General features: G+C 41.3%; 2 protein-coding genes across 7 annotated transcripts in view; one reads left to right on the forward strand and one right to left on the reverse strand.

The window, feature by feature from the left end:
• The window catches only part of SLC35F5 (solute carrier family 35 member F5), a 29,692-nt gene extending 18,858 nt beyond the window's left edge, over window positions 1-10,834 (reverse strand). The window contains exons 1-6 of one of the 6 annotated variants that reach the window (XM_029959835.1): window positions 10,783-10,834; window positions 7,629-7,699; window positions 7,457-7,536; window positions 4,904-5,045; window positions 3,607-3,750; window positions 1,310-1,372 (exon numbers count right to left, since the gene is read on the reverse strand). In XM_029959835.1, the coding sequence (XP_029815695.1) occupies window positions 1,310-1,372; window positions 3,607-3,750; window positions 4,904-5,038 (342 nt within the window). In that variant the 5' untranslated portion in view covers window positions 5,039-5,045; window positions 7,457-7,536; window positions 7,629-7,699; window positions 10,783-10,834. Of the gene's footprint in view, window positions 1-1,309; window positions 1,373-3,606; window positions 3,751-4,903; window positions 5,046-7,456; window positions 7,537-7,628; window positions 7,700-8,373; window positions 8,644-10,782 lie in introns of those variants that run through there. The other 5 variants (XM_018072608.2, XM_018072607.2, XM_029959836.1 and 2 more) reach the window with 5 other exon arrangements.
• Window positions 10,835-25,178: 14,344 nt separating this feature from the next.
• Window positions 25,179-26,883, forward strand: part of ACTR3 (actin related protein 3) — a 29,470-nt gene continuing 27,765 nt past the window's right edge. The window contains exon 1 of the mRNA XM_018072667.3: window positions 25,179-25,287. Coding sequence (XP_017928156.1) covers window positions 25,244-25,287 — 44 coding nt within the window. The 5' untranslated portion in view covers window positions 25,179-25,243. The remainder of the gene's footprint in view (window positions 25,288-26,883) is intronic.

A 26,883-nucleotide genomic window follows, 5' to 3' on the forward strand; every position in this document is an offset into this window, starting at 1 on the left:
GCATAGACTTGTCAAAAATGTGCATGCATAATGTATATAATATATTTGCACATGTTGGTAAAATGCAGTATTCAGAGAGAACACTGCACTTCTGTGTATATCGTCATGAACACAAAAATTATGACCAGAAAATTCAAACCTACTGATTTAAAATTATAAAATAACTGATCAATATCACAGATGTTTATTAGAACTATAATTTCTGTCTAAATTTTAAATTACAAACATAAACTAGAAAATACAGAATATATATACAAAAATTACTATGTTCTCATTTTCTCACAAACTAGAACTAAACGTCAAAAAACTTTGGGAAAGGAACTCCAACATATAAGACACTTAGAAGTATTTTAAGCAATTAAAACTTCTGCTAACAAGACAAGTTTTAAACTGTTTGTTTAGATTGAATTAATAAACTGTAAGAGTCGTGCTGTTCAAACCATCACAAAGAGTGAAGTAATGGAAAAGATCTGGTAGTTGCATTTTAATTAGGCTCCTTGTTAAGGACCAGAATTTTTGTGGATGTTTAAATTAATGCAAAATTGTCCAAGATTCTAGAGTGTGGTGAACAAATCGAGCAGACTAAGATTTTATTCTTAAATGTAGATAGATAAAGTTGGGAAAAAAAACCCAACCAAAAATTAAATGAAGAATATGTCTGAAAATAATTCTTCAACTCAATTGCATCCCCCTATTCTGTTACAGAGATGGTGCAAACTTTAGAAGTTTTGTGGTTTGGATACATTTCTGCATGTGGCCCTCTGATTCAGGTACACTGATTAAGCAGTAACCTGTGATCAACAGAGGCATAACAAACCATCATCTTTGGATGATGAAAATCACCCCAAAAATGCTGCCTGGCAGTGCAGCTTATCAGGACTGACACTGAAACTGAGTCTGATTCTCTCTCAAAATGCAATGCAGGATCACAGTGTACAAAATACTCCACTGATTGAATGATTCTGTTGTATATTTTAGACTTGAAAACTATTTAGCTTTACCACCAGCTCTCCATATGTGGCTTTGGCAGGTACTGAGCTGAATATTTAAAGGTTTCCTTTGTATGGCATAGTATTTCTTTGACAAACTGCTACAGAAACATTCAAAAGTGTTTTATTGAGCTGAGAAACCTGTATTTCTTATAATAAGCCATGTCATCGTTTGCAGCACTTATTAGTAACATATAAGTTACCAACCCCCTTTGCCAAAAACTTTAACATTTAAGACTACCATATTTTAAAATCAGTAATTCAGGTTAGTGGTGCCATGTTATTGTAAAGCATTGATCTTCACAAATTCAGGCACTTACCAGAGAACTGTTTACAGTGTTATCTGTTGTACAAGCAGCAAAATAACCTTCAGCATCTGCAAACTAATTACAGAACTTTAAATGTAATAAAAACTATCAAGGTAGAGTTATTAACAACTGAATTGTTTTCAGAATAAGTTTTTTAATTACTTTTTCCATATTTCTGTCACAATTCCCTCTCTCCCCTCAACCCTCCTCCCCATTACCAAGAGGGTTTACAAGTTCAGTAAATAATTTTGGTATTTTCTTGTATCTCTTGGAGAACCCCACTGAATTCAACTACTCAGGTATGAATGCAGGACGAGGTTGTTAAGAAAGCCAAAACCTGTTTAGTCTTAGCAAGACATGCTTCACATGTGCAGGAATTAACAACAAGCTGCTTCTTTCTTCATTTTACTGAGGCAGAGTTCCTTTGCTTAAAAATGTGGGACTCTGCCTCAGTTTTAACAACACGATGAGGTCAAGTACCACTTTCTCCCTTTCTTTCTGCACCACACCAACCCCTGTTCCCCGACCTGCACGTTGCTGTTCTACCATTATCTATTAAACAAAGGTAGCAATCTATTAAACAAAATCTCTAATATGGAAGAGGACTTAAATGTAAGGTGTGAGTGTTTACCCAAGCAATCACTATTGAAACAAAACCCTATAAATGTATTTTTGTTCCAGATTAATAAACACAAGGCATTTTAAAGACACTTATAATGATTATACAGTTGAATATTTAACTACACTCCTTGGGAGGGAGGGAGTCTTCTAACTTCACACTACAGTCCTGTCTGCACTGTTCTTTTGAAATAGACTAACATCAAAGTAATGGCTATTTCCTACAAATTATTTTAATATTATTTTTTGATAGGATTAGAAAGGAAAAATAGTGAGATTCCAGTAGCAGTGTCATGAGTGCCACACACGTGACAGACTGAGCACTCTTACTCCTAGCTGTCCAGTTCATGAGATCATACTATCTCTCTTAGAGAGAGCAGTGCACAAGATTCAGCTGGTCAATGTAACCACTACAACTCACATTAGGCAGCATCTTATTCTTATTATTCTACTTATGTGCTCAGATTAATAAATTTGGTCAGTATAATTGTTCTGCACATCACCCTAATTTGACATTACTGCCAATAAAGAAACTGTAAGCTCTGTTTATGTCCTGATTATCTTATGAAGATCCAGAACAACATCAAGTCTAACACGTGCCATACTATGCACAGACACTTGGCATTGATCTAGCAAAGATTATGTCAAGATATCAGCCATCTGTAAATGTTCTTTGAGTTTAACTCAAAATCTGAAACAAAAACCCCAAAATGTTTATTTTTCTGGGGTTATTTTTGTTCTTTATGGTCTGGGTTTTTTTAAATAAAAATAATTTGGCTAAAAGTCATGTAACGCTTAAATTTAATTATGATAGTGTCACTATCAGTGCAGTTTAATATATCCAGAAGATCTGAAGTCTGTTCCTTTCATATAAGCTCATTTCTATAACAACATGTTGATTAACAGCATGTTCTTGGATCACATTTTCTGTTCTTTTAATGCAAGATTAATATCAGGCCAAATGCCTCACTGCTTCCTGAGTCCTGCTGTTCAGCGTTCTGAAACACTGGCACAGAACAAGTGCCCTTCCCAGCATCTCTTAATTTCCTTGCAAAAGAAAAAAATATTTCTGTCATATAACAATAATTTTAGACTCTAGCACAAACTATGCCTAGCTCTAGAATGGGCAAAGGAAGGTCACTCATGCAAAAAGGCTATAAAAAAACAGCATTAACAACAACAAAAGCATAATTCTATCACTCTTACTAAATATAACTTCAAAACCCTCAAAACCTCTTAGCAAACAGTTCATAGTTGTGCCAGAGACAAAAAGAGTCAGTACTAAAAATCAACTACAGAGTCCAAATTCTGATTCCATTGCTTACAGTTGTAGGGGAAATAAAAGAGAAGCAACAGCCAGCAGTGGTGAGGCTCATTAGCTCTTCTTAAAAGGAATTATATTCTGCAACAGTCCACAATTAAATACCAGGTTAGATAGGCCAATGGTCTAGCCCAGTAAAGCATTTATGACTCCTGGCACATCTCATATTGCTTTTTCCTTTCCTCTCATTCTTTCACAAGACAACTATGACTGCCATGTCCTCCTGTGCTAGGATTCAGTTTATAATCACTTTTCTGAAAGTACTATTTCATAAATATGTAAACTTTGTTCCTCTCTAGTCCCTATTTTAAGCTTTTCTTCATACAAACTTAAACAAATACCACAACATTTACAGAGTTATGATACTTACAAAGGCTGCATGCCTTCCACGAAACCCACGAGTACACTGTTGCCTCCATGGTTTCCAAACAATAAATCCCAAGAGGTATAGAACAAACATGGATGTTTTTGCAAACGTACTGAAAAAAGGTTTGTTGTACTTTGTAAAAACATACTGTGGAAAGAAAATAATTGTAGTATCCAAAATTACCAAATAGGTGAGAATTCACAAAAATGAATGAACAGGTGTGAGAATATACTCCAGAACAGTATATTTGTTACATAATATACATATATATATATATACATATTTTGGTTCCCAAAAAGACAGCACTATGAACATTGGCAGGGATGACCAAAACAACCACTTGCCCTACTTGTTCTGGGGGTACCCCCTTCCAAGCTATTTCTACTGCCAACAAGAAGGCATTGAGCCATTTTGTAGAACATAATGCCACCAGAAAAAAATTATTTATTACTTGTATCTAACCGAGTAATATATTTATATGCCATTGAACTCAAATAGGTCTGAAAATACATTTATATACAAATATTTTCTAAATTAAAGACCCCTTTTGTAAGCAATAATACAGTAATCAAAAATTAGAGAAGAGTACTTTGATTAAGTAACATTTCAGTATCAATAGCGATTCCATTGGCTCATTGGAAAAAATGTTTTATTAATAATACAACATGTTAAGCACAAACATTTGTATATGTTTAATTTCAAGACCGATATAAAACATAACAACTTAAAGACAGCTCAGAAACCTGAATTTGATCAGAATTTATTAAAAACTCAATTTCAATTGATAAAGCTCTATTTTAAGTCCTAAAACTTAACAGGAAGCAAATACCACAAAGTTTCAATATGGTGAACATATGAACTAGATGCAATTACAAGGCTTAAACTCCATGACCTGAGTCCTTTCATCCTGGACTTCTATATGCCCTGATCTACAATCCACCACCAGCCTGCCATGTTACACCTTGTTTACTACTTTTTGGGAAACATATGGGCATTATTTTAATCATTATGGCAATAAACAAAACAAACTCCCTATTTACAGTACATAGTTATGAGCTTATGCTGTTCTATTTTAAAGTCATCAGTAACACCTTCTGTCTCAAAAGCAGCAGTCACTGAGTTGATCTTATAACTTTTAGTGGATACAGGCTGGTTCACTAACCCAAAGGGTATCACCTTCCCCTTACTGAAAAGGCTGAACATTACACAACACTGAGTGTTTGAGTGACTATGTTTCTGCTGCATCTTTCTCTTCAACAGGCTTCTATATTCCCTTTCAGATGTGTGGAGCAGTACTTACAGAAGTGAGTTCCGAAGAGGCAACCCATATCACATCGACGAGGAGGAGGATGACGATTCCCAGAGCCAGTCGCCGACGCTGAGCGGATGAACTGCTCTGGGAGCTCATTCGGTTCATGATAAAAACCCACACCATTTGTAACCTGGTTAAGGTCAATAAAGAAACAAACACCAGAAGATTACAAACAGTGACACAAAAAACCCCCAATAAACAGCAGGATAAGTGTTTCATATATGTGAACTGGGCCCATATGTAAGTACACATATGCTTGTGCTCGCTAAAAAGCAGATCTTTGACAGATATGGCATGAAATTTTCATTGGGGCAATCAGAAAGTAAATCTTGACTTTTAGAGAATTTATCAACTGCTCTAGCACTGAAAGTAAGCACAAGTAGGTAACACATACAATGCCTTCTTGGAATTTCTAAGTTACAAGTTCTGCTAAATTTGAAACTACTATGTTTTGGTAAATTCAGGTACCTGACAGTAGAAATAAGTTTGATGTCTTGGGTCAAATATAATTCTGCTAAAGGTAGTCAGAAACATGTTTAAACTTAAGTATTCAACAAACATTTCCAAAGTCATAGCAGGACATTTGGGTAAATTATGATCCCTCAAACCATGAAGAGTTTAAAAAAAAAAAGAAGAAACATTGATTGTAAACTTAAAAGTCACCTTTACAGAGCAGCTCCTGATCTTCCCAGTAAATAGAGGTGATCTACTTTGCTAACACAGTTTGATGAATTTAAATTAAACTTTGTTTTTTCCACGTGTCAACTTACAAATACTTACTATCTCTTCATTATTTAAAAATTATTTATGAAAAAGACAGTGTCACAATGTCTTCAGTAAGGAAGCTCCATTTCTTTTTTCCAGAGCAGCCTGTTCCTCAGATTAATGATTCAAATGCCCAGATATGCACAAGTATATTGGAGATAATGGCTTTGTTTCCTGGTTTGACTCATGCCTCTCCTTTACAATACAGTTTCTGCCATGTTCAAATCTTGATGCTTTTTCCTCCATTTCTCAAAGGGCTTCTTTCCAAAGAATAATGAACAGGCAGAGTTCCTGAAGTGTAATTATACCACTAGATCTATGCTGATATATTCCATGTGTGGGCATCAGTTCTGGATAATTACTCTGCTTTCCTGACAGAATGGCGGGATTGACAAAAGAAAGCAGAAGCCTGTAAGTAGGGAGGGGCAAAGTTATGAAAGGCTCAGCAAGGAATTACAGTTTTTACTCGATAAGGAATAAAGGAGAAACATTTGTTCCCAAAAGAGAGAATAAATCGGTGTATTAAACTCGAGCAAACTAACAGAAAGGTTTTCATGCTTGAAAGCTTATAAAGATTTTTTCAGGTTTTATGAATTGGTCTAATAGATGCTACATATTATACTCTACAAACTTTGCCTTCATTTTATTATGACTAACAGCCTATGAACCATTAAGTTATATTATATACAGCCTAAAAATTGCTCATGTGGTTGCATAATAGGAAGCAAAAATGGAAGGTGGGCATGAAAGGGTTCAAATGAGCTGGAAGGAAGAAATGTCATACCATGTCAGGCTACAGCACAATTCATGAACAGTATTAAGGTGTACTAGAAACGGAACCCACTCCTGTCTCCCACCAGTTACATGCTGCAGGAAGGAGGGGGAGATACAGCTGGAGACAGGAAGGAGCAGCAGTAGCCTGATAAACTGGATGTCTCTACATCAGATGCTCACATCTACAGCTTTTCTGTTCTCACCACAAACGGCTTCAAAGGGTATAGCACATAAACACTGTGAACAGAGATCATGCAAAGATATTGTGCACAGTCTGTAGTTGCTCAGTATTGTACTCAGCTTGTCTACATCAGGCTTGTACAAATCCCTTGCTCTAAGGTCCCTCAGCAGGAAGGAAGTAAAGAATGATAGAATATCCACTACTTCTTAGGGAAGTTACATATAAAGTTATTCACAGTCTAACTACACAGTACCATTTCCTTTGTACTCATGATAAGTAGATTCTAAAATTCTAAATAAAGAGCCCATAATTATGTCTTGAAGTTGAAATTTTTTGTACGTTACAGTAAGAGCAGCTATTACTTTCCATCTGACTACAAAGTGTCTGTTTAACATTTCTGTGTGCCTAATATAGCCCTTTGCTTGATTCTTCCATAACAAGGCAAAAAGCTTATGGAGAAAGGGTGAGTACAAAGTCCTCATTGTGCAGCACAATGCACCTTCAAGCTATAGGCAATACTTAAAACACCCATAATGCTCAGCAGAAAAACAGAACCCTATGGAAACTGATATACTAAGTTTTAGGACAGGATTAAAACCCTGTAAAACATCACACAAAATGCAAAGACAGATAGAAACTACTATTTTGAGAAGTTTTAGACAGATACATTGTCCTACTAATTAACAAAGTACCAGTACTGATGAACTTGCAATGACATACATCTCCACACACTTCTTTATGTTTGGCTTCTGTACGTTGAGGGCAATATGGTCTTACAAAAATGAACACAAAAGAATAAGATTTACTTTTCTCATACGTACCTTTCACAATAACAGTAAAAGAGAAAGAAAAAATGCTGACTAAAAAGCTTCACACATCATGTCAAAGTGAAGATAGTCTCCTAAAATGAAAAAAAAAAAAAGCAAAGTTTAAAACATTTTCAGCAAATAGCATGGAGATCTTCTAAAGTGTTTTTTTTATTCATTCATTTACCATTTCCACAGTCTTAGATTTGGTGCCGTCATCTTGTGGAACCATTTTTAAGCCAGTTACATGAAGATCTTCTGAAAAAAAACCAATTAAAAATATACTTAACATTTCTTGTCATGACACTCTACTTTGGTTTTAAAATGTTGCAGTATTTTAGATCATGTAAGCAGAGTCACTGCTTTAATTTATGATACCAAAAAAAATACAAAAAATGGTCTCATTATGTAGTCTACAATGTATGTTCACATAGATGATTGCACTAAAGCCACCAGGCTCAGCAGCCTGTCAAACTCTGCTGTTCCAAACATCCAACAAGCAACCTCTGAGGGCAGAATGTATAACTGCATCATTGACACTTCATGTGTAATCTTATTTTATTAGCATTAAATATTTCTTTGTGCAGATTATCACTTTTCCACATTAAAAGTTCCACCCGAAAAAAAGAAAAATCACATGAAACTCACAAATTATGAAATCACTTCTATTGCATTGACAGTTAGGGAAGAGAACATTATAAGCCAGAGAACTGCCAAATAATTGCAAAACAGAAGTATTGCATCTGTTCTATGAGGAAAATACAGCCCCTCCTGCCCCAAAAGGAAAATAAAAAAATCAAAGAGTACATAACAAGAATGACGAGACCGAGAACAGCAGCTCAGTCACAAACCATGGTGCGAGCAAGTCAACTTCAAATTCTTCCTTGTATTTACTCAAGATTATTTCATATACAATTTGAAAGACAACATACCAAGATAAGGCTTGCACACAGAAGAAATGGGTTTAGTTTTTCCAGTTATACCGGCTGCTCCAATAATACCAGTTCTAGGATACAACCTCCTCCCCCCTTTGACATGTGCTGTCATCAGGTGACTCTTGTTTCACATTTGATTACTTTTGAGATAAGATAAACAGAGACACTGCTTTCACTCCAACCAGAAAAAATCTGAAAGTAAACTTATTTTACACCTATAGGAAATGTACATTAAATCAATGTTAAACTAACACAGCCCTGACCTCCACTAAAAAGGGTGTCACGAGATGAGAAAAAAGGCAAGAATCTCCAGGAGAGGTGGAGAGCTGAGCCTTATGCAACACAACTATTACATTCACTGCAGCCCTGTCATTTTTACTCAAAGAAAGTTTCCTGTAGGATCTTTAAAATATAGTGAAGCAAAAGATCCAGAAAACAAGAAGCCAAGTTTTCCATGCCAGTATTGAGTACTGCAACAAGAGATCGCTGTTCCTAGCTAAGTAAAAAGTTATACAACACCAAAGTTTGAACAGAAGGGACGTTAATTGTATTACCAAAACAAGAGAATTTAGCTTAACATAAAGAGACATTTTAGGAATCTGGCACTACACAATGTAACAGTTATACTGTCAAACTGTCATGGCACAGCTGGATCCTGGTATCTAAGGATAAAAAGAACACCTGAAATTCAAGCTTCCTATCCAGCACTTACCCAAAATTCATGAAACAACATTTCTTACATAGAACTAGTAACACAAAATATTAACCTATTGCATACTTCAGAGTCTTTACCAGCTACCAGAGTATCCAAGCACACAGTTCTCAGTTCGTTCTCATGTCACCCCAGCAAGGCTGTGACCCTGTTGGACACGAACAACTCGGACCGCACTGAGTTAGAAACACACAAGTTTCAGGTCTGCAGAGTGAAAGCTGACAATGGAACTAACACTGACCTCCTTCTCCTGCTCGTCCAGGAACATCAGAAGAAAAAACCCCATGTCAAGCTGCCAAGGTGTTACCACGTACCAGGCAATCTCGAGCCACCAGTAGCTATATATTTAACATCAGCTGAGGATTACATATGACATCCCTTTCACATGCTGCAGATCTAATCTTGTCTAGGGCAAGGACTAAACATATCTGCTTTGTCACAGGATATACAGCCACGTATCCCTGATAAGGACCAGCAGGGCAGCTTACAACGGGACACTGGCAGCTGAAAGCTGAGCCCTCCAGGCACAGAAGAAATCGGCAGAATCACCATACTCAGAGTTAAGGGAGGGTCTCCTCCTTCCTTCCTGTCACTGGTATCTTTGGGGGAAAGTAGCGGGAAGAGAGGGAAGGAAATGAGTAAGTCTCCTTAATGCACTTAGAGATAAGTGGATGCCTGAGGAGAAAGAAATGGGGATCGAGCCCTTGGGATCTTGGAAGAGGAAAGATAAGTATCCTGCACTTGCAGCTAAAATGCTAGAGACCACTGGAGCAAAGAGAGCTGCAGCCCAAGCAGGGGGTGCACAGACACCCCCCCACCCCAGGAGAGGCAGGACAGCGGTGCCAGCTCAGAATCAATGAATCCATCAGGTTGGAAAACACCCCTGAGATCATCAAATCCAACCTATGATCAAACACCACCGTGTCAAACAATATGGCACTGAGCGCCACATCCAATCTTTCCTCAAACACTTCCAGGGACAGTGACTCCACCACCTCCCTGGGCAGCCCATTCCAGTGTTTAATCATCTTTTCTGTGAAGAATTTCTTCCAAATGTCCAACTTAAACCTCCCATGGCGCATCTTAAGACTGTGTCTTCTCGTCCTGTCACTGGCTGCCCGGGAGAAGAGCCCGACCCCAGTCGGCTAAAACCTCCCGTCAGGAAATTGTAGGGAGCAATAAGGTCGCCTCTGAGCCTCCTCTTATCCAGGCTGATCCTCCGCTCAGCTCCCTCAGCTGCTCCTCAGAGGACTTGTGCTCCAGACCCTTCACCAGCTCCGTTGCCCTTCTCTGGACTCTCTCCAGCTCCTCAGTGCCTTTCCTGCAGTGAGAGGTGACGGGGCTGGGCACAGCACACGAGGTGCGGCCTCTCCAGTGCCGAGTTCAGGGCGGAATCACTTCCCTGCTCCTGCCACACTATTCCGGCCACACGCTGGCTCTGGGCAGAGCGGGACCCCTCCGTACGCACCCCCTCTATCCCGGGCAGGGGCTGCCCGAGGAGGGGAGCGCAGAGCGCCTTCCCCGCGCCGCTGTCACAGGCGGACGGGGCCGAGGGGCGGCGGCACCGAGTCACACATACACACACACACACACACACACACCCGGCCCAGGCGGGGGGCAGAGCTCCCTCCCGACCTCGCTGCCCGCACCCCCGCGGTTTCTCCCTCCCCTCGGCCGGTCCCCCCCGACGGTACCTGAGGCCGCGCCGGGCCCGGCACCCCCCGCGCTCCGTCCGGCGGCGGCACCGCCCGCCCGCGCCGGACACCCCCAATCCATCGCCGAGACCGCGAGCGACCGCCCCTCCCCGCCCTCGGGACGGCCCCATCGAGCCGCTCGGCTGGCAGCTCGCCGCCCCTGCCCTGGCTGCGGAAGGAGATGGACGGGGGGGGGGGCCCGTGGTGGGAGCGGCGGGGATGGAGCCAGTTGTGTTCCCATGCCCGGCCGCCTTCCCATCCCCGGCCGCACTCCCCTTCCCGGTCGCATCCCCATCCCCGTCTTCATCCCTATCCCCATTCCCATCGCCGTTCCCATCCCCATCTCTGTCTCCGTCCCTATCTCCTTCGTCGTCCTCATCCCCATTCCATCGTCGTCCTCATCCCCTTCCCCATCTGTATCCCCGTCCCCAAACCCTTCGTCATCCGCATCCCAGTCCCATCCCCGTCCTCATCCCCATGCCCATGCCCGTTCCCACCCTCATCCCCATGACCAACCCCAACTCCATCCCTGTCCCCGTTCCCATCCTGTCTGTCCTTCGGTGCTGTGCCAAAGGCTGAGGTCCCGGTGCCCGCACCGCGGTGTCCCCGGGCGTGGCCGGGGGCGGGCGGGAGCAGCTTCTCTCCATGTCCCGCTTGGAAACCCCGCTCCGCTGCCGGGAATGCCGCGCTGGGCTCCGGCTCCTCTCCCGGAGTCCTCTCCGGCCCAACGGGAACTGGAGGACAGCGGGAAGAGCCACAGCGGGTGGTAAACCCGGATTTATGCTGGTCCCACCAGGCGTGGGACATCCCCTGCGGCTCCCGGGCAGCTCTTCCTCTGCTCCTGGGAGCAGAACTGGCTGTTCCGTCGAGCTGGACCCATGGGAATGGGTAGAACAGCTCTGATGGAGGAGAACTCCCTCTCTATAGACGGGCAGTTATCTAGGATTTATACGGGCTTTTCCAAAGCACTGAGATAAGCAGGTCAAAAAAAAAAAGGAAAAGAAACTAAAATATGAAGGAATAGAGAAGGCAGAGGAAGAGAGCACAGACTGAAGAACTAGAGATGGAGAAGTGGGATGGAGCTTGAAACTAGTCTGTCAAAAAAAAAAAGGGAAGAAAGAAAAACCAACGTGCAAGACCCTTGAGAAATGTCCTGAAATGCAGTGAGATGGTAGAACCTTTATTTCATAGTTACCATAATCTTTACACTCTGTGGTACAAAATCTCATGGGACTGGGAAGTAGTGTCAACTAATTAAATTCTCAAAATGTCTGCTTCATAACACGCTTTTAATAGTATAAAAAAGTGAAATTGTGTAGATGTATAAGCTATATTAAAGCAGACTTCCTTTAAATTTGAGATGTGTAAGGTAGTGACTAACAAGCTGTGAAAGGAAATTCTAGACAAAATGCACCAAAAATAGTGAATAAAAAGAACTATCATAGGCTTAGTTGAAATCGCAAAATCAGGTTCCGGTCTTGTTTCTGTTGGTTTTGTAGTCCATGTTACCTCCTCGTAGTCAGTGTTGATTCGTATTTAGGATTTGAGCTCATAATATCAACCTAAAGATAACCGGTGGTGTATGTCATGTGTTCCAGATTATTCGGTATTCACCTGCTAACAGAAATAAAGCTTTTTTTAAAATGTAACTACTACATATTTTGGGAATTTTACAGTAAAAACTGCTAGGAAATAATAGTAAGCAATGTATACATATGAGTAGAAAGGTAAATGATGTTAAATTGTAATTAGGTGATACATATGGTATAGCTGTGAAGTTATTAAGTGCTATTCATACTTACAAAGTGTTGAAGTCAAACATGATATTTCACCCTTCCTACAAGTTAATGATTGAAAAAATCCATTATCTCTCATATAAAAATGTTATGTCTTATCATCATCTGTCTGGATATTACTTGGCTTGGGCTTGAATTGTTTCCTATATATAAACAAAAGTTACTTCTTAAGAAGAAAAGAAAAAACTTTTAAGCACTTTTCGTCTCAAACTGCTTTGGACTTTTTATGTGAGACTTAATTTCTTAATATAGCTGTACTTTAATTGGCATATAATATCCCTAAGAGACTTCTAACAAGCTTGATGCCTCATAAAACTGGTTGTTAAAAGTAGTAAGATACAATCCCTACCCTGAAGCATTTATACCATAAATGACACAAGGAAATATAGTGAATTACACTTTTGGTTCAAACTGTCCTTTTTTGATGTACTCTCGAGTGTATACATTATAAATGATAGTGTATTGATTTGTTATGCTTCTGTCCTCACTAACATCTACCTTTAAGCCAATATTGCCAAAATGTGCAGTATGGTGCTTTTATATGAAATTTTTTCTTTGCAGCTTCAGAAAGTGATTTTAGGAAAAACGAATTTCTTAGACAAAGCTGCAGGAAAATAGCACTGCTCTTGAAATAGTGCATTCTGTGGGATTTGGAGGAGCTGAAAATTACATAAAATGCAATTGCAAAAAATGTGTGTACATCTGACAGCATCTAATTTTGTTGGGTCTCGCAGATCTTTGCTTTAAGTATTTATAGTGAGACTCAGTAAACTTACATGGCTTATCCAAGGTCAGCCAGTTATTAAGTGGCGAAACCTGAGAAGACAACCAAAGAGTTATGACTACAGTACTCTGACAGAAAAACTACACGTAAGACTTCTTTATGGCTAATAGTGCTTTTACTAAATAATATATTGAAGAATATTATGCATAATTTATATTAAGATGGGGTGAATGTTTTGTATTAGAAAAAAAAGAAAAACGCTGTGTTTGTTCTTGTGAACAGGGAGATAAATAAGGCAGCACGGACAGTTGAGATTCTCTGTCTTACTTGTTAATGTGTTTATAGAAAAGCTCTGGAAAAGGGGAATTCATCTTTGAGAACAAGCATAATAAAGCTTGGCTTGGTTTGCTGCCCCTGGAAAGTGTTGTCCCACAGTGAGTGGCAGTAGCTGGTGCTAGGGATAGCAAAATAACTGATAGGCAGATTTTCTGTCTTTTCTTCCTTTGACAGTGGAAAGCACATGAAATCCCAACTGAATTAAAACAAACTTTCTGGGTGTAACTCCATGTGTCCTCTCCTGTATGTGAGTTTTCTTCTTTAGGAGGCTACACAGTTCGCATCTCAACATTGCAGCACAGTTAAATCTACCTTGTCAATGTTTTGATTTTAAACATTTAGACCGGGGCAGGCAAACAGAAGAGAACTGCAGTCCTTAAAGTGGAGTGCCAAGATTCTCTTCATCACAGGATGAGACGCTTGTGCTGTGGTTCCTGAAGCATTTGAAGAAAAACAGGTCAACATTGTCAGAAGCCCAGAAATTTGTACTTATTGCACTTAGAAATATTACAGGACTTCTGTATTTTTAGCTCTTGATTAAGTAATTTTCTTCCTATTGTAAAAGTTCACATGATGATCTTGTGTCTTCTCTGAAAGAAAAGAAACTATTATAAGAATGATTTCCTTTTTTTTTTTTTTTACCGTTCCTTTTTTAGGAATTAGATTTCGGTAAATACACGTCATAAAACTATATGTATCTTGCAAATATACGCATACTGCATATTTATTTTTCTTGCTGTGCATATTTTAGTTAGATAAATAGCACTTCTTATAGGCAAAGCAAAATTACATCTACCTCCCAGGAGCACTGTAATATTTTCATGAGATAAAACATCTGCTAGTTTTTACAGACCTGATAAATTGCACTTATCAAGAGTATTTGAATTTAGTTTCTGCTCATATATGTTCTACTTAAAAGAACATAACAGCTGATTTGGATAAAATAGATGTGATCCCCAGAAGCAAATTTAATACTCTGTAGGTCTCATAATAGGTCTCTACAATTGAATTGAATCTACTTACGTTAGAGAAATGCTTCCTTCAAAAGGATTTGGAACAGGTCTTTGATGAACAAGATATTCAAGGCAAAGCAGCAGAAGAAACTGTAATAAAATTTAAACTGACAAAGTCAGTTTTGATCAACTTCTGTTCTCCTTAGAGAAAGGATGTAGTCTGTGTGTTGAGGACTAGACTTGGTGTAAGATGTATGACAGCAGAGTTTTCCCCTGTTCTGTTGGGTTAGATCAAAAGTCCATTTAGCTCAGAATCATCGTGTCTTCACATGACTCATAATGGATGCCTGAGAAAAATGGTGTTAGAAACAGGGGAATAGTTATTTCCATGGCACACCCTTCTAGTTTTTAGAAATAAATGGTTAACAGCATCCTTATCTGGAAGTCTGTAATTCAGCCACTGTATTTAATAGCTCTTGATGGACCTATGGTTTTGGCCAATCCCTTCTGCGAACCCAGTTACACCATAAGACATGAGCTCTTAAGGATTTATTTAGGTAGAGTCTCGTGATGTAAAAGAAAGTGTTTTGTTTCGTTGGGTTTAGGCCACTGGTTAATAATCTTGTCACATAACTCATAATCCGTGTTCCATTTCACCTTCTTTGCATTATTTGAGTTTTAACATGTCTTATATTTGTCCCCTTCTGCCCTTGAGGTGTCCTCACATCCTATGTCCTCTGCATGAAGCCACTTGTGACCAAGGGAACGATTCTATTGCTGCCTTCCCCTCCTCCCAGTCCAATTCTTGAGATGCTGAAATGAAAGTATTCATATGAATATATGAAATATAGTTAGACTGTTACAGTTACAATTTTCATTTTGTTTTCAGTCCTGTTTTTGGTGTATTTCCAAACATTTTGTGTTTTTGACCCTTGCTGAGCCTGTTACATGGCTGTTTTCTTAGCTGTTTTACCTGATGACAAGGCTCTAAGAAACCTCAGAGCTTAAAAATGTTTTATTTTGAATAAAATTTATGGTGATTACTATGAAAACTACCAGTACTTAACAGGAAAAATGTTACACTGCAGATGTAATAGAAGCAAAAACCACAAATATTTTTGTAATGTGCTTTTTATCAACTGTTACTTTTAATACCTGTAGAAAATTAATGGGAATTGAGAGCTTTTTCTGCTTCCTATTGAATATTACTTGCAAATATTAGCTAGTAATAAAATTACATACTAGTAAAACAACTCGTTTGGGGAACTTGTCATCACTTATTTCAGTCTCTTTACTCTGCTGATTTATAATACGAAAGAAAACAGGAAGCTTAATTGGCAATGGGATTTCCCAGACTGAAAATTACTGAATTGCTATCACTCAATTATTTTTAGTAGATGAGTTGCGATCATAATTTGTTAAAAAAAAAACCAAAAAAAAAGACAATTTCAAAAACCATTTGGAAGCCTATTCAAGCAAGCCAAAAAGTAAATGGAAAGTAAACCTTTCAGAATTGTTCGGAATGAGAGAATTACCATGACATTGAGAAAAATCACACACAGGAGGGGACTGCATATGGGACTTCATGTGGGTTGACAATTAGGAAGTCATTTGAAGAGCAGAGCTGAAATGCATGAAGAGCATGAATACCTGTGCTGCCTGGAGATGTGATCCAAAAAACAAACAGGCCTTAACAAAGTCAAATGTGATTTTTACTCACATCAAGTATCCCCATTAAAGCAACTTTTCTAAAGGTCTAGTCAGGTAGTTTTCCCAGCACAAGGTTAATCAGCTGGAATTGCCTGTAATTTGACCCTGTATGTTCAGAACACAGAACAGTTTTTTGCATTTGTGCTTTTGCGCATTCCTGGGTGAATAATCACAATGATTCACTGGGGCTCATTGCAACATAAGGTGCTATTCAAAGGGAATTGAAGTATTGCCCAATATGGTAATAGTTAACTGATCCCTTGCTGGGCATGCATAATATTCCAGATAAGGCAGGTATTCTCCTAAGGAGGGCCCAAAGCAAAGGAATGAATGTCCCATATTGATTCTTACAGCATTAGCAAGGGAGACTAACTGTGTATATAGAGGTTCTGTATAGAGAGCACTAAAATGGATTAACCTGAAAGCCATTCTGTAGGAAAGTACAGGAGGGAAAGTTTCGTTTTTCACATCTTATAATTTTAATATGTCCCTCTGGCCTTTTCAATGCAGGTGCTCTTAAAATGCATCGAAAATGAAATTTTATCAGATGAGAAATTGCACAGACAGAGCTACTGATTTGGGGTTTTGCCAGTGCATTATTTTTAGATAGAAGGGTTTCAAAATACGTCATCCTAAAAGGTCAAGTTGATTGGCTTGTTAGGATGGCGCAACAACTTGAAAAAGTATGTAGTGCTCCAAATAGGGATTTTAATGCCCCTATTCTTACAGTAAATTAGTTCATGTAATCTGCCAAATTGCCCAACTTACATATTCATTAGCATAATTTACCACAGTGTTTGCTTTTAGTAGTGTTTTTCAAAGCAGTAGAATGAGCTAAACACTTGGATACAATGTTTATGTTAGTTTTGATATATTTTTGATACTACCCACGTGAAGGCCACATATTAAATGTGGTCTTCTTCAAAGACATCCATGTAATCTTTATAGTGGCTGACACAGCACTGTAGAGCTGCAAATCAGCTTTTACACTTTTTGGTGATCCATTAGAAGTATTATTTCAGGAAAATTTCCTACAGTCTTTTATCAGGACAGCAAGAAACCCCAGCTTTACAGAAATGAGTTAATGGTTTCTTTCTCTATATATTACCAAACAGGTTGAATAAGCCCAGTATGAAGCTACCCAGCACTCAGAAATAGTGCTTTCAAATTGTTTCCATTTTTTATGCATGCAGCATTGTCACTAGAAATAGATAGAGTTATTTATTTATCAAAGAACACAGCATTTTAAAGTGTTCCACTGTTGACTAACTTGACTAGTATTGTTCATTGTTTCTAAATAAATCATGCATCTTAATAAGAAACTTGGACTCCAGATAGCTGTGATAATTGAAAAAGGTACTGCATGAGCTGTTCATTGCCTTCCCACAGCTCTGCTGGAGAGAACATTCCTTATTCTGTGAGAGAGAACATTCCCCATCCTGATAGAAAGAAGGCAGCCAAATTATTTAACCCATCAGTGGGGATATTTTTAATTATGTCTCATTTTGTCTAGAGACAATTAGGGAGTGCTTATTTGTGCTTCTGCAATGGAACTGTTGATGCTGTAATATCCAGCTGACTGGAAAGGCTGGTACCATTTTCAAGCAGCACCCTGCTGCATCCAGAGAAGGAGAGCTGTCTAGGTGTGTTCCAAATCCTCCTCCTAGTTCTTCTCTCCTCCTTGCATTATCTTAAGTAAGAATAACACGGCACAGTGACCACAGTTGTGATATAATAACTTTATATCATCTATTGTCTTCCAAAAGCTAATCTGAGGAGTCAAAGTTTGGATCAACTGAAGAGAATATATTTTTTTCCAAAGTCACAGCTGAGGAGAAACCCAAATACGCATAATACGAGTGTTTCTAAACAATCCTCTTATGAAAAGCCGTTTAGCATGAGAAGTCCAACATTAACAGCCAAACCCTCTCAAAAACTAGTAAACATCTGTTAAAGCCTGAACAAGTGTCTCAGAAGAGAAACTCATTTGTTTACCTGTCACACATTCCATTGCTTGCAGTTTCAAATGGTTGGATAGCTAAAATAAACCATGATGCCATTGAAAGTTCTGTGACTCTTCACGGCACTTCTTTTGTGAAATGACCCACTTGGATTATCTGGATCCTCTCTTCCAAGCATCGAAGATCAGGCACTTTTCTTGCTCTTATACTTGCCACTGTTTTAAGGCTTGGCTTTACCCCGGTGAGCTACTGGAAAACTCATTGGTTACAGATAAATGCAACAGCTGCTAAACTGCTAAACTGCAAACTAGCAACATGCTGGTTTGATTTAGCACATGAATGACATCTTTAAATAAAAAATAAAAATCACTAAATTAAAAATGGTGGATTTACATAAATTTGCAAGTTTTCATGGGGTTTACTCAAGTTAATGGTTCATGACATGGTGAACATGCACATTGATGCCTAAAGTACAACCACTAAGGCAGGTCAGGTACTTACAGCTGTTACCGATTTAGGTTCTCAGTTCTGTTGAAATGTGTAAGTCATATGAAAATGGTAGCAATAGACATTTGTTCCAGCCAAGAAAGTAAACAGATACAACTGAGAACATATAATAATGTTTCTATTATGTGCAAAAGCATCTTCCAACCATGGTCAAGCTGTGTACTACTATTACTTGGATACCAGGTGTGACTGTGTGGAGCTTGTGCAGTATAGATACAACTCCAGGGCAGAGGTTTGTATCCTGCTTTACTGTTGTAGGAATCCTGTTGCCATTGTTCTGCTAATTCCCTTACAGAAGCTTTTTAAAGGAATAAGATGTATTGGTTATGAGGAAGCACAGAACAGCAGCATAAAGATAACCAATTTTGAATGGAAAAGCAAGCTGTAAATAGGAATCCAGGGTTTCACTCGACTGCGGGACTTTTGCAGATTTTGTCTCAGCCCAGAATATCAAATTACTATTTAAGCCATCATATTTTCAGTCAAATTCTTTTTCTAGGTTTATCTTTTGACACACATTTTGCTGTTATTCCCATCAATTATAGCAGGCTATAGTGGTGTTATCGTATAATAGTCCAAGGATATAAACAAGCCCCAGTTTATAAGTTTCTCTCTCTCCTTGAACACCTAGTTTCAGTGTACAAAGAATCATAGTTTGTTTTATTTCCCATCCGTTATGTAGAAAAAAATTATGGTTGGACTAATTATATTTTGAAAGTTAATAGTTTTAGTTGATCTAAGTCAGAACTCTTGGAGAGCAGCCACATCAAATGAGTTCCTGGTAATTTGCCATGACTTCACCATGTGCAGCTCCATGAAATTACATGCCTCCATTATGGCTGTTGCTATAGCTATGCCAAAATCAACCACTAACACTGTAATTTTGCTCGTGGCCCTTCCTGGAAGAAATCTATACACATCTTATATCTGGGTAGATAAAGCGTGTTTTTTTTTTGTTTAGGCCTCTGTAGTATCCTACCAACAATTGGAAAACTTGTTTATATTAAAATACTCAGAAGACAATGGATAAGTGATTAAGCCATGTACTTTATAATAAAACCTTACAATAAAGGAATATTGTCTAATGGATAAGCTAGATCTGATTTTCCTTGGCTGTTTCTCTAGCTTTTATTGTCAGCTTTACCTGGGCTCAAGGGCTGTTCAGTGTGATGTACTGTATATTAGCATGCCTTTTAAATTCAGTTTATACCAGTCTAAATGGCAATATGCTGTCCTGGGCAAGATCAGTTTCGAAGCCCTCCTGAGCATTTCCAAAATCCTTTCGCCCCTGCAACTTTTACTTCCTTTTGGTTTTGTTTGTTTGTTTTTTCTTTTCTTTTTCTCTCTTGTTCCTTGCACTTTACTGTGCTTCCCAAGCCTGGATCTATATATATGGATTCACAGCATGCTCAAGGGCAGGCCATTAACTGCATGAAAACGATCCAGAATGAGAAGGATGCTGAAAAGCTTCCCACATAGCTTAGCAAGGGATTTTAAATGCTTTTGTCTAGGTACTCACTTCATCAGGCTAAAGGACTTGTTAAATTTTAATACTTAGTATTGCCAGAGCTAGTAAATCATACCTGCACCTTGGGAAACTTTGTATAAAAACTGAGGAAAATTATCTGCAAATTCCCTCCATCTGAATCAAATTGTTAGACTGCTTCTGTGTTTACCTGTTGACTAATAGAGATACTTCCCTTCTGACTTTTATCCTCTCATTCCTTATTCATTTGTATTCATCTGCACTCCCTTGTTTTGTGTTTAGGATGTAAACTGCCTGGAGGCATATGGCAACAGAGCTCTGCAATGGTAATTACTTCTGTTATCATGGATATGTAGGAAAAGATCACCTGCAACCCAATCCTGCTTATAAAAGCTGGACTTGATGCATCACAGACTGATGCTATTGCTGGATTTTGTGTGCTGTATGGGATTTCACAGAATCATTCAGGTTGGAAAAGACTTCTAAGATCATCGAGTTCAACTGTTAGTCCAACGCCACCGTGCTACCACTAAACCGTATCCCCCAAGTGCCACAGCCACATGCCTTTTGAATACTTCCAGGGATGGTACCAGGTAAAGGCAATTCAGGGTTTTATTCACTCCCATTCCATTGGTAAGATTGAGAACATACTCAGACGTTAAAAATTTGATTTCTGGGACACCCTGAAATGGTGAAAAGCTTTGCATAAGTTTGGAACTGACTTCTGGCCAAATAAGGATGAAAAGATTCAGATAATTACACTATGAAAACAGACCGTAGGCTACTACTGCTCTTGTACTAAAGAAATAAGTAAAGGTTGGAAAACATTTCCATGCAAGAAAGTTTTGAAATATACCAGTCAGCACTGCAATCCTGCTGGATCTAGTTGAACTTTAGCTTTATAAGCTCAGTTTTGTAATTTAAGCACAGGACTTGTATGCTAAAAATATCTACCAAGACAATCTAGATGCCGATGTACAAAACTACAAAGGGTCTATACAGGAGGCAATATTGAAATTTAGATTGATCTATTTGAATTTTGATGAGTAATATGTCAAACTTGTGTTTATGGTTCAACAATGTGAGATAATATTGCTTAAAGAGAAATCTTGCCCCTTTATTTTATTGGACTGGCGCCTGAGTCCACAGCCACCTGAAGAACTGCATCTGGCAAGACTAATAAAATGAAACATGAGCTCTCATGGCCAGGGAGTTGAACCTTTCAACTCCTTCCCTTGTAAAATTGTGATTGACTTGGCACCTTGATATTGAGAGAAATCCTATGCTTTTTGGTCCTCAAATGTAAATTCCACTGTAATTCAGTAAAACGAAAAGGACCAGCACTGCTGTTTTTCTTCGTGCAGACTCAGGAAGAACATAAACTGATAGCAAAAGATTGCAATGGAATTGCTTAACAGAGTTGTTTCACTTTCCATATGAACTGCAGTATTTTTTTTTTCTGCTCAGTGTCCTACTATTTCACAGAAAAAAACTACTCACAAGGACAAAAAAATACATACAGCCATGGGATATTTTCTGCAGAGTGCATTACATTAAGTGCTTTTGGGTGTGATTTAATGTTTTATAGTGAAATGATGCTTCTGTTAGCAAAAAGTCATCAGCATACTTTTATAGCCAATAGTTCTAGTATCTGTCTTTTGGCTTTGCTATTAAGGCTTAGCTAGGCTAATCAGGAGCATTATTTGGAAATATTAGGTAATAAAGACCAGTCAGGTATGGGACACTAATGACTGCTCTGTTTAAATCTCATTGCAACTGGGCAAACTATCTCAGTGGTGCTGATCCCCTCTGTGCCGGCTCCATGAGCTGTATAGCCAGGACAGGACCTGCCAGCTCCATCCTTTCTGCCTGCCTCAGGTTTTTGGCCCTTGCCTCATGCTCCTTCAGGGGGATACTTGAACACCTGCAGCTGGAGCCCTAAGCTGCTCTCTCATTCCAGGGCTCCATCTGCCAGACGCAGCAGTTGAACCTGCTGCATGTATAACCCTGAGTACCGGGTAATAAAACCAAGAGGGAAGTGAAAAGTCCACGTTCTACTTTATATACTAACTGTATTTATTGTAGATAAATATTCACCTATACACAGAGACGTGTACATAAAAAAGGGCTATTTGCACTTTCTCTGAAAAGCTTTTAGAGATAGTCATCTTTAATATTCCAGCACAGCATAGCTCACAAGCTACACAATATCCGGCAGAAGTCCCTTTCATTATCTGTAAAATGCCTCACAATGTTCTATTCATAATTTGCTCTGACATTAAAATAAAAATGTTAATATTCTCAATGTCTCCTTTCCTTGGTTATGTTCCTCAGGAAGATCTGGCAGCCCACAGGAGCCAGATGGTGACTTGAACTTCCCAACCAAACGGCCTGGCTGCTGCTACAAAAAGGGATGGTTTTGCTCCCTCCTATCTCATCCTGAAGGGCAGGTACTTAGTCCTTCCTTTGCTCTGGAACTGGCTTTTCTATCCCTCCACTCAAGAAATGAACCTATTAATTAGAGATAGCTTAAACTAAGTGAGGAGAACCAATGCTTGAAGAAGGGAGTGAGACCACTGTGAGGATAGTTGGAGGGCTAGTGGCTCCCTACGGGACATGGGGCCACCTCAGCTACACAGGTCGGAAGTGAAGCCAGGATGTCAGTCAGCAGACCAGGACTGGGGCCAGTGGTGTTGACTAGGGAGGCCCACAGGGACAAGCCAGCAAGCAAGTCAGAACGGGACACACCTACAGCATAGCTCAGACAAAAACTGAGGGCCCAGGGCTGAGCTTAAATGGGTCTCCTCTCAGACAGGGACTGTGAGGTGGAGACTGCTGGTAAGGCTGATTAGAGTCATTAAGATCCATTAGTGCCCAGTGAACCCTGTCAATGGCAATTACTCCTTTTGATGGACTATCAAATTTGTCTCCAGCATGACATCAGATTATGCCATGAAGCTCACATCCTCACATTGCCAAGGCAGGAGCAGCAAGCAAAGAATTGAAAATATCCCAAGACCCCAATATCAGAACCATTAAAACATTAAAATGCTTTGAAAACAAACAAAAAAATAGCGTATGGCTACAGTACACCATGGGGTAAGGACTGGTTCAGATGTGGTAGGCACAGCACCCTGTCCTTCGAAGCCTAAAGGGTTGTGGAAGGTAGAGAGAGAAAGAGAAGAGTACAGACTGTATTTTGTCCACCTGAACACCAAACCTGAACAGTGGATTGTCCCTTGCCCCCTTTGGGACCGAAAATCCTTCCAATAGTGGCTGGTGGCTTATGGTTAAACCCAAAAAGTGATGGACACCACTGACCCCACCAGTGCATGTGCTGGGATGGCTGATTGTGGCAGGGCCACGCTGGTTTGCTCCAGTTATGTGGGAGCATGGCACAGAGACAGTGGCACTGGTACATACTGGTGGGCAGCAGAGCAGGCTGCTGGGAATCTGGGAAAAACTGCTGGCTTGATGGGACAGGCAGTGCTCCAGATCACCCTGCCTCAGGCTGCAGGATGGGGAGCATGAAGTGGGGGTTTGCCACTCCTGTGGAGGCTTATGGATGAAAGGGTTTGAGGGTTTCCTTTGGATACACCTGAGGGGAATCAGGTTCCCAGGGAGGCTGGGCTGGGTATTTGGTCCCTTCCCGAGCAGGTGTTTGATTCCCCAGCCCAGCTCCTGTCCAGCCAGTCTCCATGAGGAGCCCAGCCTCCCGCACTGACCAGTCGGTGATACTGTTTCTGCAGAGGGCTTTCAGTCCTGCAGCAGCAGGACCTGCAGGAATCCAACCCCTTGTCGTATTTAGCCCCCTCCTCACAACACATAGCCCCTTTCCCTGTATCCCCTCAGGTTTTCAGAGAAGGGCAATGAAGCTGTTGAAGGGTTTGGAGCACAAGTCCTGTGAGGAGCAGCTGTGTGAGCTAGGGTTGTTTAGTCTGGAGAAGAGGCTCAGGGGTGACCTTATCGCTCTCTACAACTACCTGAAAGGAGGGTGTAGCCAGGGGTTGGGCTCTTCTCCCAGGCAACTAGTGACAGGACAAGAGGACACAGTCTTAAAACGTGCCAGGGGAGGTTTAGGATGGACATTTTGTAGAAATTCTTCACAGAAATGGTGATTTAACAATGGAACACTGTGACCAGTTCTGGGCTCCTCAATAAGAGAAAAACAAGGAGCTACTGGAGATGATCAAATGGAGGGCCACAAAGATGATGATGGGTTTGGAGCATCTATCTTTTGAGCAGAGACTGCAGGAGCTGGGCTTGCCTAGAGAAGACTGAGAGGGGATCTCATAAATATATTATCTCAAAGTATAAGTATCTCAAAGGTGGGTGCCAAGAGAACAGTGCCAGAGTCTTTTCAGTGGCACCTAGCACCTGAACATGAGGAAGAACTTTATTTTGAGGGTGGCAGAGCCCTGGAACAGCTGACCAGGGGGTTGTGGAGTGTCCCTCTCTGGAGACATTCCAAACCCACCTGGACGCGTCCCTGTGCCACCAACCCCAGGTGACCCTTCCTTGGCACGGGGGGTTGGACTGGATAATCTCCAGAGGTCCCTTCCAACCCTGACAATTCTGGATTGGAATGGGCTGCCCAGGGACGTGGTGGAGTAACAGGAAAGACTGGACGTGGCACTCAGTGCCATGGTCTGGTTGACATGGTGGTGTTCGGCCAGGGGTCGGACCCAGTGACCCCAGCGGTCTTTCCCAACGCGATTGACCCCGTGATATTCTGTGATTCAGCACTAAATCCCCCGCTCCCGCTCGCCCTGAGGACCCTCCCGCCCGCTCCGCCCCGGCGGGGCGCGGCCGCGCCACGCGCGTCACGGCGGGCGGGGCGGGTCAGCCATCTTGGGCTGGCCGGGCGAGCAGCGGGCGGGGGCGGAGCAGTGCCCGCCCTGCGGAAGTCCTCGTGCCGCCGAGCGCTGCCCCCGAGCCCCGCCGGGCGCAGGCCGCCCGCCGTCCCCAGCACCGCCGCTACCGACCACATGGCAGGGCGGCTCCCGGCCTGCGTGGTAGACTGCGGCACGGGGTGAGCCGCGCCACTGACAGCTCGGGGCCGCCCGGGGCGGGGCCGGGCGGTTTCCGCGCTGCTGCTGCAGATGCGGCGAGCGGTCGCCGCGCCGGCCGGGGACCGCGCGCCGGGGCCGGGGGGGGGAGGCTGAGCCGGGCCGGGCTGGGCTGGGCCGGGGGGAGCATTCACTGCCTTCCCTTCCCCGCCCATCGCTCTCCGCCCGGCGGGAGCAGTGTCCCTTCCCTTTGCTTTCGGGGGCCGCTCGGAGCCTCTCGGAGCTTCCCCCTTCGGTCCTCGGCCGAGGTTTGGGGTCCCTGTGCGGCTGCCGGGGCCGGGGGTGGCCACCGGGGACAAGGCTCCGGCGATGCCCCGGGATGCGCTGGCTCAGGGGAGCGGCCGCTCTGCCCAGCGCCGTCTAGGGGGGGGGCTTTTGTGTATTTATTTAATTTTTTTTTTTTACGTGCGGATAATGTCATTTATTCTGTGATACTTCTCTCTCTCTCTCTCTCTCTGTGTGGAAGGGAAAAAAATCCCCTCCCCCTCCCATCGAGCAGGCGCAGAGGAACTTCCTTAGTTTTGTCAAAGCCTCTTCCTGCTTTCGGGCTTTTATACCTTATAAGGCAGTTTTGAGTGTCAAACCTGAACCAAATCCGCTTTGGAAACGCTTCTTTTCGTTCGGCAGCTGCCAGGCTGTGCAGAGAACGCGGTGCCAGCGGTATATACCGTAAGGAATGATTCGGGAGAAAGCCCTCGGGATTCGGGCTCCCTTCTCCCGGAGGTTTGGGCTGGAGGTGTCTGCAGGGAGCCGACCTGGGCGGGTTCCGCGGTCCCGCTTCCAGGAGCGCGCTCGGGAAGTGAAAACCGCGCCGTGACCTCCCGTCTGCGGTGCGATTTAGGCATCGTGCATCAGTTTTTCATTGGAAAGGAAGGCACTGGTGTATTTTCAAGGCTGTTTAGCTACCACTGATGGCATGCTGCTTCTTTAACTAATTTTTGTTTTGGTTTTTTTTTCACTTCTTGTCTGTCTTGCCAAAAATAAAGAATTTTCTGTGAATGCACTGTAGTGTAGGTACAGGTAATTATAATACTTATTTGAAAGAGCGTGTTCTTCTGAAACTTGTTTTTGAAAGCGCGTGCTCATCTTCCCCTCAAGGGAATCTGTTTGGTGTAGGATATTAATAAATTAGTCTTTAAGAAGAGGAGGTACACATGTGTCTGTCTCTAATGTGTGTGTCTAACAGTTGTATGCAGAAATCATACCTGTAGTTAAAGAACTAAAACCTTGAATTTTGCGGGATGAAGGAAAGTTTGCACAGCAGGAATGAGAGTGTGTAGCTGAGTGTAATGGAGGTATATGCGAGTTTAACGTGTATATTGCTGTTTATCTTTCAAAGCAAAAGTTGTGTAACACACTCCACCATATGCCACCAGAGGCTTTTCCCCATCACACATGCATGTGTATTGCAGGTAGTCCCATTAAAGTCAGTAATCATGTCTTTATAGATTTGCAAAGTACAGTTTTCGACCACTGGAGTAGAGATTCACTGAAAGCTTTCAGTGGTGCCCTGCAGGAGCAGCATGCTAGCATAGAGCTGTGTAAGAAATGTCTTTGTC

Source organism: Manacus vitellinus, unplaced genomic scaffold, assembly GCF_001715985.3.
Source record: "Manacus vitellinus isolate BGI_N305 unplaced genomic scaffold, ASM171598v3 scaffold_22_pilon, whole genome shotgun sequence".
NCBI classification, from domain to species: Eukaryota; Metazoa; Chordata; class Aves; order Passeriformes; family Pipridae; genus Manacus; species Manacus vitellinus.